The sequence below is a fragment of the Trachymyrmex septentrionalis genome, unplaced genomic scaffold, assembly GCF_001594115.1.
Source record: "Trachymyrmex septentrionalis isolate Tsep2-gDNA-1 unplaced genomic scaffold, Tsep1.0 scaffold32, whole genome shotgun sequence".
NCBI lineage: Eukaryota > Metazoa > Arthropoda > Insecta > Hymenoptera > Formicidae > Trachymyrmex > Trachymyrmex septentrionalis.
In genome coordinates, this window is record NW_017305485.1 from 3,710,821 (window position 1) to 3,724,827 (window position 14,007).

Genomic DNA, 14,007 nt, shown 5'->3' on the forward strand with positions numbered 1-14,007 from the left:
TATATATATATATATGCCCAGTTTATGCTTCGGCCCTAAAATCTTAAAATTCAATCAATAGGAATACAGATTTCAATTAGGATTAATTAAGACTAACAGCCTTATTAGCTAAATTTTAAGATTTTATGGTTAAGACCAAAGCATAAATCAAACAATATATGTACTTGTGCTTTTCAGGGTTGGTAAGATGCCATTCCAGTTTAGATGTAGCATTAATTCTGCAATCGGAGTCACCGAGCACACAGGCCCACTTTGCAATTTCTTGTCTTAAACATTTAGTAAGATCATTCTCATTAGGAATTTCTTGATATCCTATTTTTTTAAAAAGCGTAGGCAAAATTCTCCGCATTTCTTCCTAAAAATTATTAAGTAAACTAATTATATAAACTTTATCATTTGTGTCATAACTATTTTTAAAGAAAACTGTGTTAAATATACTTAGTATATGTTAAATACATATTATAGTACTGTCGTTGTATATGATACGTATTTTAAAAGTTTCAATTCTTAGTAAAGAAATTATTAAAACATCTAAATGTAATAAAATATAAAAATTTATACAAAATTATAAGCGTTTTCTAAGTTTATTGCAAACTCTAGTAAAAAAACATGATTTTTTTACTAACTTCCTTTAATTTTGTCTCTTGCAAAATTATTTATATGTCAATTTTTAGATTATATTATAAACTATAATTATTATACACATTTATTTTAGATAATTATATTTTAGATATCAGATAATTTGTTGTTATTCAAAATTATTATTTAAAAATAAAAAAATATATAATTTTTAGATAGTAATTTTAAATTATGCGATAAACGCAGCAATAAATGTTTATAAAACAGTATAACATATTTCATTGACGAAATTCACTATATACCTCAAGTCCAATTTCCGAAAATGGAATAAAAATTGACAGATATTCAAAAGCTTTGATCATAGGGTACCATACTATATAATCTATCTCTTGCGATAAGTAATTACTAAGATTCCAAAATGTAGACAAATTTATAGATTTCTCTTCTATTGCAAAATAAAATGCATCGTCAAGAATTTGAGCACGATTCAGAACATGTATGTTTTTATAATTGCCAGAATTTAAATAATAGGCGATTCTTTGCCACATTCTTGGATCATAATTAACACGATAGTAGCCTGTTGTATAACAAATCAAAATATTATCGATTAGATGCTTTGCGTTAATTTTATAAAACAAAGAATATATATATACATATGTACCTTTTTGTAAAATATTGCGAACAGTATATATTGTATAAAAAAGATTTTTATTGGAATTGCAAGGATACAATTTTATATGTATAATACGTTAAAATAAATAATTAATTTAATGTATTGAAGTGCACATGACAGGGTTTATATAGTTAAATACAGGACATGACAAATAATATAGAGTTGTAATATCTGCACGCCGCATATACGCACAAACATACAATATACAAAAAATATAATAAATTTTACGTGTCAGAGATCTTATACAATATTATAATATTATGTTTTTGTAATATGTAAATATTTTAAATTTGCATAAATAAAAAAAACAAATAAAATAATAATATTAAAATTAATAATAATATTATTAAAAAAATATATTAAAATTAAATTATATTACGAAAGGAAGGAAATACTAACTAACAAAATTATTAGCTTACACTTACCAGTTTGCTGCAAGTTCAATATGATCCAATCAGATTGTTTAATATTTGGAATATTTATTTCTTTAATATATGGTGTTAGCCAATGATAGGGTTCAGTGTCATTAAAATTGAGGTCTGTTTGTGTGGTGTAAGTTATAGGTATCCACCATGAGTTTCCTTTATGTGATATTATTATATTGCCACTTCGACTATTTTGAATCACATTTACTACGGGGTACTGGCTTGTCGTTGTCCATTTATTCATAAATTATTTTAAGTTAAATAACGGGTACTCAGAATTCAATTCAATATAAGCATTTTGCATAGCGGTCCATAAATTCGAGACAGAGCTTTTAGAGCTAAATGGACCAAATCTTTAAAATTTAATTGATACCAAATATCATAATAAATTACAATTATGTTTTATATAATTAATACATAATTTCGCAATTATTTTACGCAATTATAGTATAATATAATTTATATATAGCATAATTTATATATAATTTAGAATTTATATAATTTAATACATTTTGAGTAAGCTATGCTTTTAAGGCTAAAGCTCGATCTAAGATCTAAAAGTTGAAATCAAATAGCAGTAAGCCAATTAAATAATAAGCCGCTTGTAAATGTATTAAATGTACTTCAGAACAAAGTAATAATGTCATATAAGATGAATTAATTTCTATTATAATTATATTTAAAATTACTACTTACTGCATGTTTAAATACTTATTGATCCCCTTCCAATATACTACATCAGTAAGTGTATGTTGAAGCATGCGAAATATAGCAGGTACTACAAAAATTGATAATATAAAATGTTATAAGATATAATTAAAATGAATTTATTATAGCGTAAATCGAATTTAATTAATTTTGTTATTTAAAATAGTTTATCATAAGTTTTAATACTTTTTTCATTTTTGTACAAAGTTAATTGCAACATAAAAAGATTACAGACAACTCTCTTTAAGGATATGAGCCTTTTTCTTGCATTTATATTCAGATGAAAGATAAAGAGAAAATATGAATGTGTGTGTGTGTGTGTGTGTGTGCGCGCGTGTGAGTATTAATAGAATTATTTATTTAACTTTACCTTTGATATAAGAAATGGAGGTAAAAAGCAAATCAATATCAGCGATATCATTGATATTTTGTTGAAGAGGTTTCATAAGGGAGTGAGTATCCAAGTTAAGAGAATCATGTTGAATCTGAACTACAAATAAATCTGATATCCGAGAATCTGGAAAAATCTGGACATAACAATTCTTAATGTAATTAAACAAATATTCAATCAGAAAAGATGCTCGGCATAATAACGGATATACAATATGCGTTTTAAAGACGTCTTTATATCACAAGGTATGTTAGAGACACCAGAAAATTATGTTTTAGAGACGCATTTATTTAGCTATTTAGCATTATTAACTGCAATGTCTACAAATAATAGTAAAATAACATTATTCTTATCACTGTCGTATAAATAATTTTACTTTTTGTACCACCATTAATTTAAACTTATTATTTTGATTTAAATATGCTATTTCCTGACTGTTTTTATATTTCAGATTTTACAAAAATTAGGAAGTATTGGTCGATGTTCTATTCTTAACAGCTAAAAAATTTGCAAAATTTTGTGATTCTGTACATTGAATCAAGAAATATTCTTTTTTAAATATCCTCTAATTCCCTTTAATTATAATTAAATTAACTCTCTAGCTAATGCAAAAGATATATGTAAATAAGAAAACCTCATTAACGGTATTTGCTGCAAGCAATCCTGCAATACCATCGATTATCCATAAATAAGACCACCAAGATAGTCTGATCAGATTACTCGACCAATGATGTGCTACTTCATGCGCCACTAATCGCGTAATCTCTATTTTACGTGAAGGAGGATCTATTGCTTCATTATATATAATTCTTCTTTCCCTAAAAGTCATTTATAAATAATTATGTTAAGTTCTCATCAGAGAATAGAAGGTTAAGTTCAAAAATAATTAGTTATCGTTAATACTCCTTATCGAGTAAAATAATTAATTAGTTACAATAATTAAATAACTAATTACCATTACTAGTTAGTGAGTCTCATAAATTCGTTACCGTTACTTAAAAAGTAACTATTCGTTATTGTTACTTTTTTAAAATTAAATTAAGATCAGTCTAAAAAGTTTTGCAATATTTTTTCTTTAAATATTAATAAAAACAGTAAATATTAATGACATTAAACCGATATGTGAAAATATAACTTTTCCAGCAAGGTATCCAAGATTCAAGATTGAATCTTACTTGTACTACAAGTACAAAAATTATGTATGTATAAATATGCTGAATACGGAAAAACTGATATAAACGTAACTATATTCAAAATTCATTACTATTATGAAAAAGATGTAACTACGCTGCTGTTATTTAAAAAAAACGTTATGAAAGAAATAATTTATAACAGTGTTATAAACTTCCATTTGTTAAATTACGTAAACATAAAAAATACAGATATAAAAATATTTTTGAATAAATTTTAAATGTTAATGTTGTTTCCTTGTACTTTTTAACCAATTAAACCAATTTTAGATATGATAAAAATATTAACACATTAATTAATATCTTCTCTTCTGTTTTAATAATGTATGTATTATTGTACCTGTAAAAAATAAGTCCCCATTGCGACATGCCATCTCGCAAGTACCAATTCCACATATTTTCGGATTCTGGAAGAACAACGTGATCTAATTTTGCGATTTTTTTATTCCATCTGATTCTTAAATACGATGTAACAATGTCAAATATATTCCGCGCAAATTTTGTATCTCGTGCAGTATATGGTCTGCACCACATAGTTTGATGTTCGAAGGTATTTGCGTTAATACGATAAGAGGGAAAATTGGTCAGCACAACTGCCACATGATATGTTGACATTAACGGAGTAGCGTGAAAATGTGTCCAAACCATGTTATTATCCACATACTCTAAATTTCGAATCGGCATATTCGACAAAGCCGTATAATTTGTATGATGCAGTATGGAAATGTTAAAAGTGGTTTTAAATGCTGGTTCATCCCAACATGGAAATAATCGTCGGCCCCTAATAGGTTGAAAATATACTGCGTTTAACCACCTGCAATTTAATGAAAGGTAATGAAGAGTCTTCAGTAACACAGTCCTGCGATTTGATCCACTGAGATATAGGAGTGGTTTGTGACGTAATTTTTTGCGCTAAATCCGAATCTGGTACATATTTAAAGCCACGAATTTTAAGTCAGAAACCACTCCTACATCTCAGTAGATTTTCCAAAGTCTCATTTTTGCAAGCCTGTATATTAATTAAAAAATATTAGGAACTGGAAAATATACATTTGTCAATATATAATATGTAGTGCGTTTTTAATCTCTTAATATTTACTCACATTACATCTTGTCTTCCATTCCTAAATGAAATTTCTAAAACATTTTCTTTGAGATGAACCGGCATACTGTAGAATTTCATATTCAGAATATAATACCCAGGCAAGAGATCCTCCGTGAGGTAAAATGTTAATATATGCGTTGTAGAATTATACATATGTTGTTCCCATAATAATTTATAGCTGTTACCGTTAGCCTCGTTAATCAATGTGGGCGTGTCAAATATATCCAAAAAATATTGATGCAAATATATGTATTGCGTTTTTTGATAAATAAAGATCTTGATACTGGTTTCGCCTTCTAACGTATAAGCAGTATAGTTCTTTTCGAAATACGGTATTAACTTGATATTATAATTCGTGGGTACTATATATGTTGGTAAACGGTTAATTTGTTTAACTGCAGGACGGAATTCGTTTTTCTTATTTTTCAAATTATATATTTTATTTTTCGAATCATATATTATTATGATAAGAGTTATGAAACATAACGCGTTTGCAAAGTACATAATTATTTTCATTTTAAATATTTCTGCAAAGTAATGACTTTTTGTTAGAAAAACAAATATAAACTGAATTCATATACTTTTTTCATAATGCCTTTTGATAAGAGAATGTATTACAGAAATTTTTTATCTCATAGGTTTTAATGTGTAACTCCATTTATATAAGAAAATATTTGATATAGCTTTTTATTTTATATATATATATATATATATATATATACTTTTTACTATTATTTGAAATAGTTGTTATTGTTAATTTATAAAAATTTAAATAAAAATGACGGTAAAAGTAAAAGTATATAAATTTTTAATAATTTTCTAGAAAATTGTTTTTGGATGTGAAAGTAGCATGTATGTGTGCTAAGAAACTGTTACTTCATTTTAATGCTTATTTTTTTTAATTAAAGCTATTAATTAAAAATTAACTTTATTAAATTCTTAATACTTCGAACTTAGAAATTTAGACTCAGGCAGCGATTTATAAAGATATGATATGTTTTCTCTCAAACAAGGTCAATTATCATTGATAGTATCACTGATAATAATTCGGCATATGTTTATTAACAAGTTGTCCTTTATTATTTTTTATAATCAGATTACAGTTTAACAAACAACTAACAAATAATTATGCATATAATATAAAATTTCACATTTATTTTATATCTGCTTTGGTACTATAAGTATGTAATACAAAATTTTAACCTAGCTTATGATTTTAAAATGATAAAATATATGCTATTATTGCTAAAATAATTTTTATGTCGGTTGAATATAACATTGGAAGAATAAAAATATAAAATTTATATTTTAAAATGCATCAACAATTTCGATAGTTGATAAAAATGTCTTTAATCGAAAATAAAATCGTTCGTATTTTGTACGTTTTTGTAGTAAAAAAGGTATTTTTAATGACTTACCATATAAATTAAAGTTGTATACCAATAAAAATGTAATTCTCTACAATAATTAGTTAAATTATTAATATATCACCATAGAGAGATCGTTAATAGCATATGTATGCCAAATTACGATCTTAACGTTTCGAGAAACCACGAAATACTAATAAGATGTTGGCTAATAAGTACAGTAATATTATGATAAACTGCTAAGGTCATATATGATCAATAAGCAACGCAGAATAAATATATACTTAAATATACCTTTCAAATATTACAATTTTATATTTAAACTTGTTTTCTCAGAAAGCATACCAACAGTTGAAACAAAACTATATTCAACATTTTTTATTTTTTATTCTATTTTATAAGAATCTTTCGTTCTTATGCCACACACATTACAATATTAAATACAGCATTCTAATTTTCTTATTGGATTCTTATTTTACATTTGCCTTGAAATCGATCATTTTATATTTTGCAAATATTAAAATGCTTAAACTCAACAAGTATAATTAAACTATTGAAGAGAGAAAGTTTTTCTTTATCTTTCTCTCTAAAAAAATCCTGCAAGTTTTAAGAAAGAAAATAAAAGTACGTTTTATAAAGATTTTAATGACACTCTGATTTAATTAACCTTTTGTGCTTTAAATTATATGATTGGCTTTAAAAATCTTACTGTTTTACACCACATGCCAACTCGACTAGCAATAAAATTATACTAAAGTATAATATTGTATCGTTCTTAATACATATAAATAAATATAAGGCACATTATGTATAATACATTATAAAACTGCACATAAATTAATATTATAGCACGTAAAGTAATGTACTGTCAATTGCGTAAAAATATATAGAGCGCAAAGAATTAATTGGAAAAAATGTTGTACATTTTTATCATTTGTATCGAGGTAATGTCACTTCATTGGACAGACAAACTACTTGATAAAAAGCGTTCGAATATTGGAGGACAATTTGTATATATCTTTTTGCATGTCGATTTATATATATATATATCTTATTGTCTCTATTTTTTTAGTATTATCGAGTTAAATAGTGCTTCATAAAAATTTAATCTTCTCTCAAAAACAAATTGCAGCACTCCAATTATTTCTATTTACATTTTATCATTACGTATGTATGGAAAAGACATACTATGTTCCGCGTCATGTTGAACTATTATATTTTCCTAGTGGCACGACAACAATATGCGATAATAACATGAATAAGAGAACAGAAAGTTAACAGATTTATCAGATGTCCTCTTATTTTACTGTATTGGATTGCATTAATCAATATTTTATTATTATTAATATATTATATTAAAATTCGTTATAGTGCTTTATCTACGATTTTTTTTTTTATCAATTTTGATCTACAATTCCTTTACTTACAATTCATAAATACATATGCGTATACAAACATAAAATTATTGTAAAAATGCGAATGAAAAAGATGCAACTGTTTCTTCTTCATTAGCTTGGAAACTGCTCATTACATTTATATGAGAAACATTAAGCCTATCATTCCCGACATCCAGTACACAACATGTACGCACACATCAATATGTGTATTATCGATGTAAAAAATGAAATGGATAATGATTTAATAAATCAAATTTGCTACATCTTCCTTTCTTCTCGAATATTAAGCTCTTTTATACACGAAAATATATTATATATTTTTATTTTAAAATAATTTATTATTAATATAATTAAATATTTTATATAATGCAGCTATAATATTCCAAAGATTATGCAAAAGAAAAACAAGTTGATCACGCCCGCTTTCTCAACTTGCGAAATGTAATAGACGTGGCGATTTTTCTCTCGCAGTCTCTTACGTTTGATATGAACATTTCGTAATGCTCGATTCTGAAGTACTTAATACTCAGCTCTCAGAAAATTTCCTCTTTTAATTGTGAAGTGCCGAGGTTAAAGACCACGATAATGTTTCACAAACAATTGCTCAACTCATCGCAGGGGGTTCTTTCATCGTAAATACATTAAGCAACTAGTAAGCGCTACAGTTAACGTTTATATTACATATTTCAAAAAATCAATAATATGTATATATTTTTGTTTATCAAATAATCACACATTATTTCTTTTTTTAAATTAAATGATACATTAAAATAATCCCTGACTGTATATAACAAATTATCGCACTTGGTGTTCATCTTCAGAGAAAGAGGAAAAGAGGAAGAAACGATCAAATGAAAAAGAGAATAAAAAGATTTTACACCAAAACAATCGAAAGCAAAAACAATAAAAATCAAAACAAAGACAGGAAAGAAAAGGAAATAAAGATCCTTGTAGAAGATTGGAGGAAGAAGGTACAAAAAATTAAGGAAAAAAAAAAAATAAAAATATAAAATTGCGATAAAAGAACACTATCATTAGAATTTGGACTATCTTTTCTTATGAAATTAATATCAATGCATACATCATGCCAACGATACAGCTCTTATGCAATCTCGTCGATAAGCGTATCATAGGCCACGCAGGCGAGCCTCCAGATACGTCAAGGCGCGTAAGAGCGCATTTGTATTTGTATGCGTGATTTCGTCATTCGCAAGTTTATAATTTGACGTGAGACTGGAATATTATAATATGACATATATATTCTCGAGGAAGTCTAAAACTTTCAGCAATATTACAATACTGCTAAAAATTTTAGAAACCGTAACAACAACATTTAAAATAAGACATTTAAGTACAACTACACATATAAATAAAGATAGATATAGTTGTATGATATTTAACATATCATATAATTAGTTCAATGTAAGTTAAATAAAAATTAATTTAAGAATATATTACACATTTTTTTTTTAAAAGAATGCACTTTTGTAAGAATCTATTATTTTTATTGTATTTGATATTAACATTGCAATTTCGAAATGTTCGAAATCGCAAATTACTTAAACACTTGAAGCGTGATTTATTGCCTTATATTGGCGATTTATCAATGTACCTCAATAGAATCTACTCCAGACTTTGATCCATAGTTCATCTACTGTCTGGCAGCGATAATTTATAAATTCGATATTTCTTGCGATAATATAGCGAGAGAGAAAGAGAAATAAAAAAAAATTCTTTCCCATTTTCACATATAATAATGATAAAAAATAATAAAGCGCATTTGTTTCAAATATATGTGCATATATGTATATACAATATACATGTGTGCGTGCGTGGAATACGTAAATGGATATAATATATTATAATACAGAATACAATTATTTTAACGCCAGTTATACCTCAAATATTTTAGTTGTTTCTCATTTTAACAAATGTTTTTCAATTACAAGAGATAAAATCTATATATACAGTGAGGGATTATTTTAATGTATCATTTTATTTAAAAATAGAAATAATGTATGATTATTTGATAAATAAAAATATATATATATGTTATTCATTTTTCATATTTATCAAATAATCCTACGTCATTTCTCATTTGACGTTTTACGACTACCGAGAAAAATATATGGCATTGTAAACACTTGAATGATGATGATACAATCTTAGTGCTATAATTCTTTGTCTCACGAAAGACGTATCTTCTACTTGCAAACACGATTAAACAAAATTCTCCTATGGGGCTTTATCATTTATCACTGTTTTTTACGGAACGTCGAGTGGGTTCGAGCATCCGAATAAAAGACACGATCCTTTTATCGCAGCTGGATAATAGTGTGAAATGTCGATAGTAGTCTTACTCGTTTACCAGCGGTGTTGATGATAATTAAGTTGTCTGTGTAAAATAGCGGAAAGTAAGTGGACAAGCAAGACAGTCAAGTAAAAATAGATCAGCGAGAGCGGCTAACGGCTTTCGATATAAAATCCGTTCAATCGCTGATTTCAATTTAATGCGAAAGTGAGTTTAATCGACGTCACAGCTATCAAGTAGCTTTTACTTTTCAGAAAGATTCAATCGTCAATGCATATCGTTTCGCGCTACAATGGCTATTTGTTATTTTTTTCAATATTTAATTTATTCTTAATTTGACTTAATAACTTCGTTATTAACAGTTTCTTGAGCTTTTGCAACTTGCTTTCGATAATCATTCATGATTTAAAAAGTGGTATCTCTTGGTGATATGTGATATTAACCAATTTTCAAGGAATTGGCTTCTCATTGTGAATCTCCTTCGAACTTTGATCAGTCAAAAAAGCAAAATTTTATCAAGAACGTGGCAGAATGTGTGTCAGATGTGTATTAGTTGGAGACTGCACACAATGAAAAGAATAAGGAACAGGGAACAGAGAATAAGAATTTCAACCTATCATAATAAATAATGTGAAATATACAGTTTCTGATAGGTTGAAATGCTTATTCTCTCTTCCCTATTCTCTATTCCTTTTATTATGTGCAGCTCCTTACAATCAGTAATTCTTAGTTGTTTTGCGGTCACCGCTGCGTGAACCTGCCCGGATTACGATTTTATACTCCCCACTATCAATCGGAAGTTCAACGATAGTTCTTCTTATCGACCAATTAGACGGACAGATCACTGGGGCTCGTCCGCAGGCAAAACATTCTGCAATCACATATAAAGGAAGCGCTTTAAGAGAGACAAACAGTGGTAACATGCCAAAATTCCAAGGTATCAGCTGGACGAATTTGACGCGAGTTTCGCGGCAGTTCGACAACAAACAAAAAAACCTCTCCATCAACTGTCGCTGTTTCACCACAGGCCATTGTCTCAGCTTAACTTCGATTCCGAAAATCACTCGCTCCACGCATTTTTTTGCACCGTCTGTCTTCACGATCGAAAAAGCTCGCAGGATGCCGCACGCTGTCAATATCTATCATCCTCAGTAAGTATCCACTTCCTTCGACTTTTTAATTAAAAAAAAAACAATAATTCTAATAATAATAATAATAATGCAACAATAAGGCTATTAATTAAAACTGAAAATATATAAAATAGAAAGGTAGAAATAAGACGAATGCACACTCATTCTTCATTAATTAATTTTCCATGTAATGCTTGTTCTATTATATTAGATATCATGTAATGTACTTTAAAATCATGAAATTAATATTTTTAATCTAAAAATTAAAATTCAAATCTGTAAATACGAAAAGGAAATTCATTCTTTAAGTTTACACAAACTTTACGATTATAAAATTTTAATCTGAATAAGAAAACGCTGCGTATATTTATACGAGAACAAAATATTTAAAATTATAACTTAAAAAAGCTTAAAAATAAATTACTATTACAATAATATCAGTCAGATTTTTTCCAGAAAAGAATAAAATTACTAAATAATTTGTTGGTAAACAAATATATCAAATATATAATATTTGATATAATTTTGCAACAGTCAAAATTAACACAATTTTATTTATAACGATATCTTTGTTTAACATGTTTCAATTATGCCTTTTCAGAATCTCGAGATTCATCGTAACTTACGCAGCAAAAGACCCATTATTAAAAAATGGATTTGATTATATTGGTAAAATACCGCTTTTAAACGCATGCACGGTAGAGATCTCATCTCAACTTCGATATTACATCGAGGAATGCGCTTTGCTATGTAGTCCTAAAGACATTTATATATGTAATGGTACAGATATCGAATATATGCAAATGTTAAAAATTCTCCAGAAAAATGAGACTATCGAAAATTTGCCGAAATATGAAAATTGGTGAGTGATCCAGGTTCTTCCTGAACTAAACAGAAAACATCTACCGACTACTCTATTAAATCTTATTTCATTATTTACACTGTTTAACAAAAAATAATTTCTTCATAAGAATTTAAGAAAAATAATTCGTATGTAATACTCAGAGCGTATTAAATATTAATTAGTATATCTCGGTATTAAAAGTCAATTTATTAAATTGTTAAATGTTGCTTAAATTATTTTTTTCACAAATGCATTTTATATAACAGCTGGTTGGCAAAGACTAATCCTGCGGATGTGGCACGCGTCGAGAAATGTACGTTCATCAGTACAGATTTGGAAAAGGATACTATTCCTACACCACGTAAAGATGTAACTGGAGATCTTGGAAATTGGATCTCTCCTAATGATATGGAAAAAGCTATTTTAGAACGTTTTCCGGGTTGTATGAAAGGTCAGCAGAAATTTTGAATATTTATGACTTTCAAATATTAAATTGTATAAACTATATATGTGAACAATGTACTAAATCTCATAAATATACTTGTATAAATAATTAAAAATTACTTATTGTTATATGAATGAAACGATAACTAGATTTTTTTATAGGACGCACCATGTACGTAATTCCTTTCAGTATGGGACCCGTAGACTCCCCATTATCTAAAATTGGTATAGAAATTACCGATTCGGCTTACGTAGTCTGTTCAATGAGAATAATGACTAGAATGGGAGAAAAAGTACTCGAAGCTTTGGGAAATGATGATTTCGTTAAATGTTTACACTCGGTGGGTGTTCCAAAGCATAATTCAAAAGTCAGTGTAAGTCATTCATGGCCGTGCGATCCTGAAAGAACAATTATCCTTCACAAGCCCGCGAAAAATGAGATTGTATCTTATGGAAGTGGTTACGGTGGAAATTCTCTATTAGGAAAAAAGTGCTTTGCGCTTCGAATTGGCTCGACGATAGCCAGGAAAGAAGGATGGCTTGCTGAACATATGCTCGTATGTTTTCTATTTTTTTCTATTCTTTCATTATAATTTATCCTTCTTATTTCTTTATTAATACTAAGAAATAGCTTTATTGTTATTTTATTAATTACTTGATTCAATTTATATGACTTCTTACGTGACTTTCTAATCCAACATAGCAATATGAGCTAGCAATTCAGGACATTAGCATTAAAAATTGCCTCTATAAATATATGCTAGAATATGCAATTTTAATTTTAAAATAAAAGCAGTAATAAAGTAAAGTTTATTCTCTACTTCAGATACTAGGTGTCACAAATCCTAAGGGCAAAAAACGATATATCGCCGCCGCTTTTCCAAGCGCTTGCGGTAAAACAAACTTGGCTATGATGCAACCTACTTTGCCGGGTTATAAGATTGAATGCGTAGGAGATGACATCGCATGGATGAGATTCGATAACAAAGGAAATTTACGTGCCATTAATCCAGAGAATGGATTTTTCGGAGTTGCTCCCGGTACGAGTTCGGCTACGAATCCCAATGCTATGAAAACTATCTTCAAAAATACCATTTTCACTAATGTGGCGTCTACTAGCGATGGAGGAGTATATTGGGAAGGAATGGAAAAAGAAGTTGCAGATAATATCAAGGTAAGATAGAACGACGACTGTTTATAAGCGAAATTAAATGACAATACGAAAACATTACAGAAAAATTTAAAACTTTTTTAAAAATAGTGTTTGAAACTTATTTGCTATTTCTGCATTATTTTAATTCAATTTTTAGAATTTAATGTAATAGTATTATTAAAAATACGACAAAGTATGTGAATACGACATATATATATGTATTATATATACATACACACACACACACACACACACACACACACACACACACACACACACACACACACACA

At 27.8% G+C, this 14,007-nt stretch overlaps 2 protein-coding genes across 6 annotated transcripts in view; one reads left to right on the top strand and one right to left on the bottom strand.

The window, feature by feature from the left end:
- Positions 1–7,162, bottom strand: part of LOC108749834 (aminopeptidase N-like) — a 9,713-nt gene extending 2,551 nt beyond the window's left edge. The window contains 9 exon segments of the mRNA XM_018488809.1: positions 165–355; positions 882–1,156; positions 1,678–2,030; positions 2,374–2,455; positions 2,756–2,912; positions 3,411–3,594; positions 4,307–4,780; positions 5,070–5,466; positions 7,156–7,162. Coding sequence (XP_018344311.1) covers positions 165–355; positions 882–1,156; positions 1,678–2,030; positions 2,374–2,455; positions 2,756–2,912; positions 3,411–3,594; positions 4,307–4,780; positions 5,070–5,466; positions 7,156–7,162 — 2,120 coding nt within the window.
- A 2,992-nt stretch (positions 7,163–10,154) lies between these two features.
- Positions 10,155–14,007, top strand: part of LOC108749995 (phosphoenolpyruvate carboxykinase [GTP]-like) — a 16,684-nt gene continuing 12,831 nt past the window's right edge. Inside the window, exons 1-6 of one of the 5 annotated variants that reach the window (XR_001939405.1) lie at positions 10,155–10,353; positions 10,877–11,297; positions 11,878–12,138; positions 12,387–12,571; positions 12,727–13,121; positions 13,391–13,738. Coding sequence is in view for 1 of the 5 variants with exons in the window: in XM_018489138.1 (XP_018344640.1) it covers positions 11,068–11,297; positions 11,878–12,138; positions 12,387–12,571; positions 12,727–13,121; positions 13,391–13,738 (1,419 nt within the window). In the remaining 4 variants the exon portion in view is untranslated. Of the gene's footprint in view, positions 10,383–10,513; positions 11,298–11,877; positions 12,139–12,386; positions 12,572–12,726; positions 13,122–13,390; positions 13,739–14,007 lie in introns of those variants that run through there. The other 4 variants (XM_018489138.1, XR_001939407.1, XR_001939406.1 and 1 more) reach the window with 4 other exon arrangements.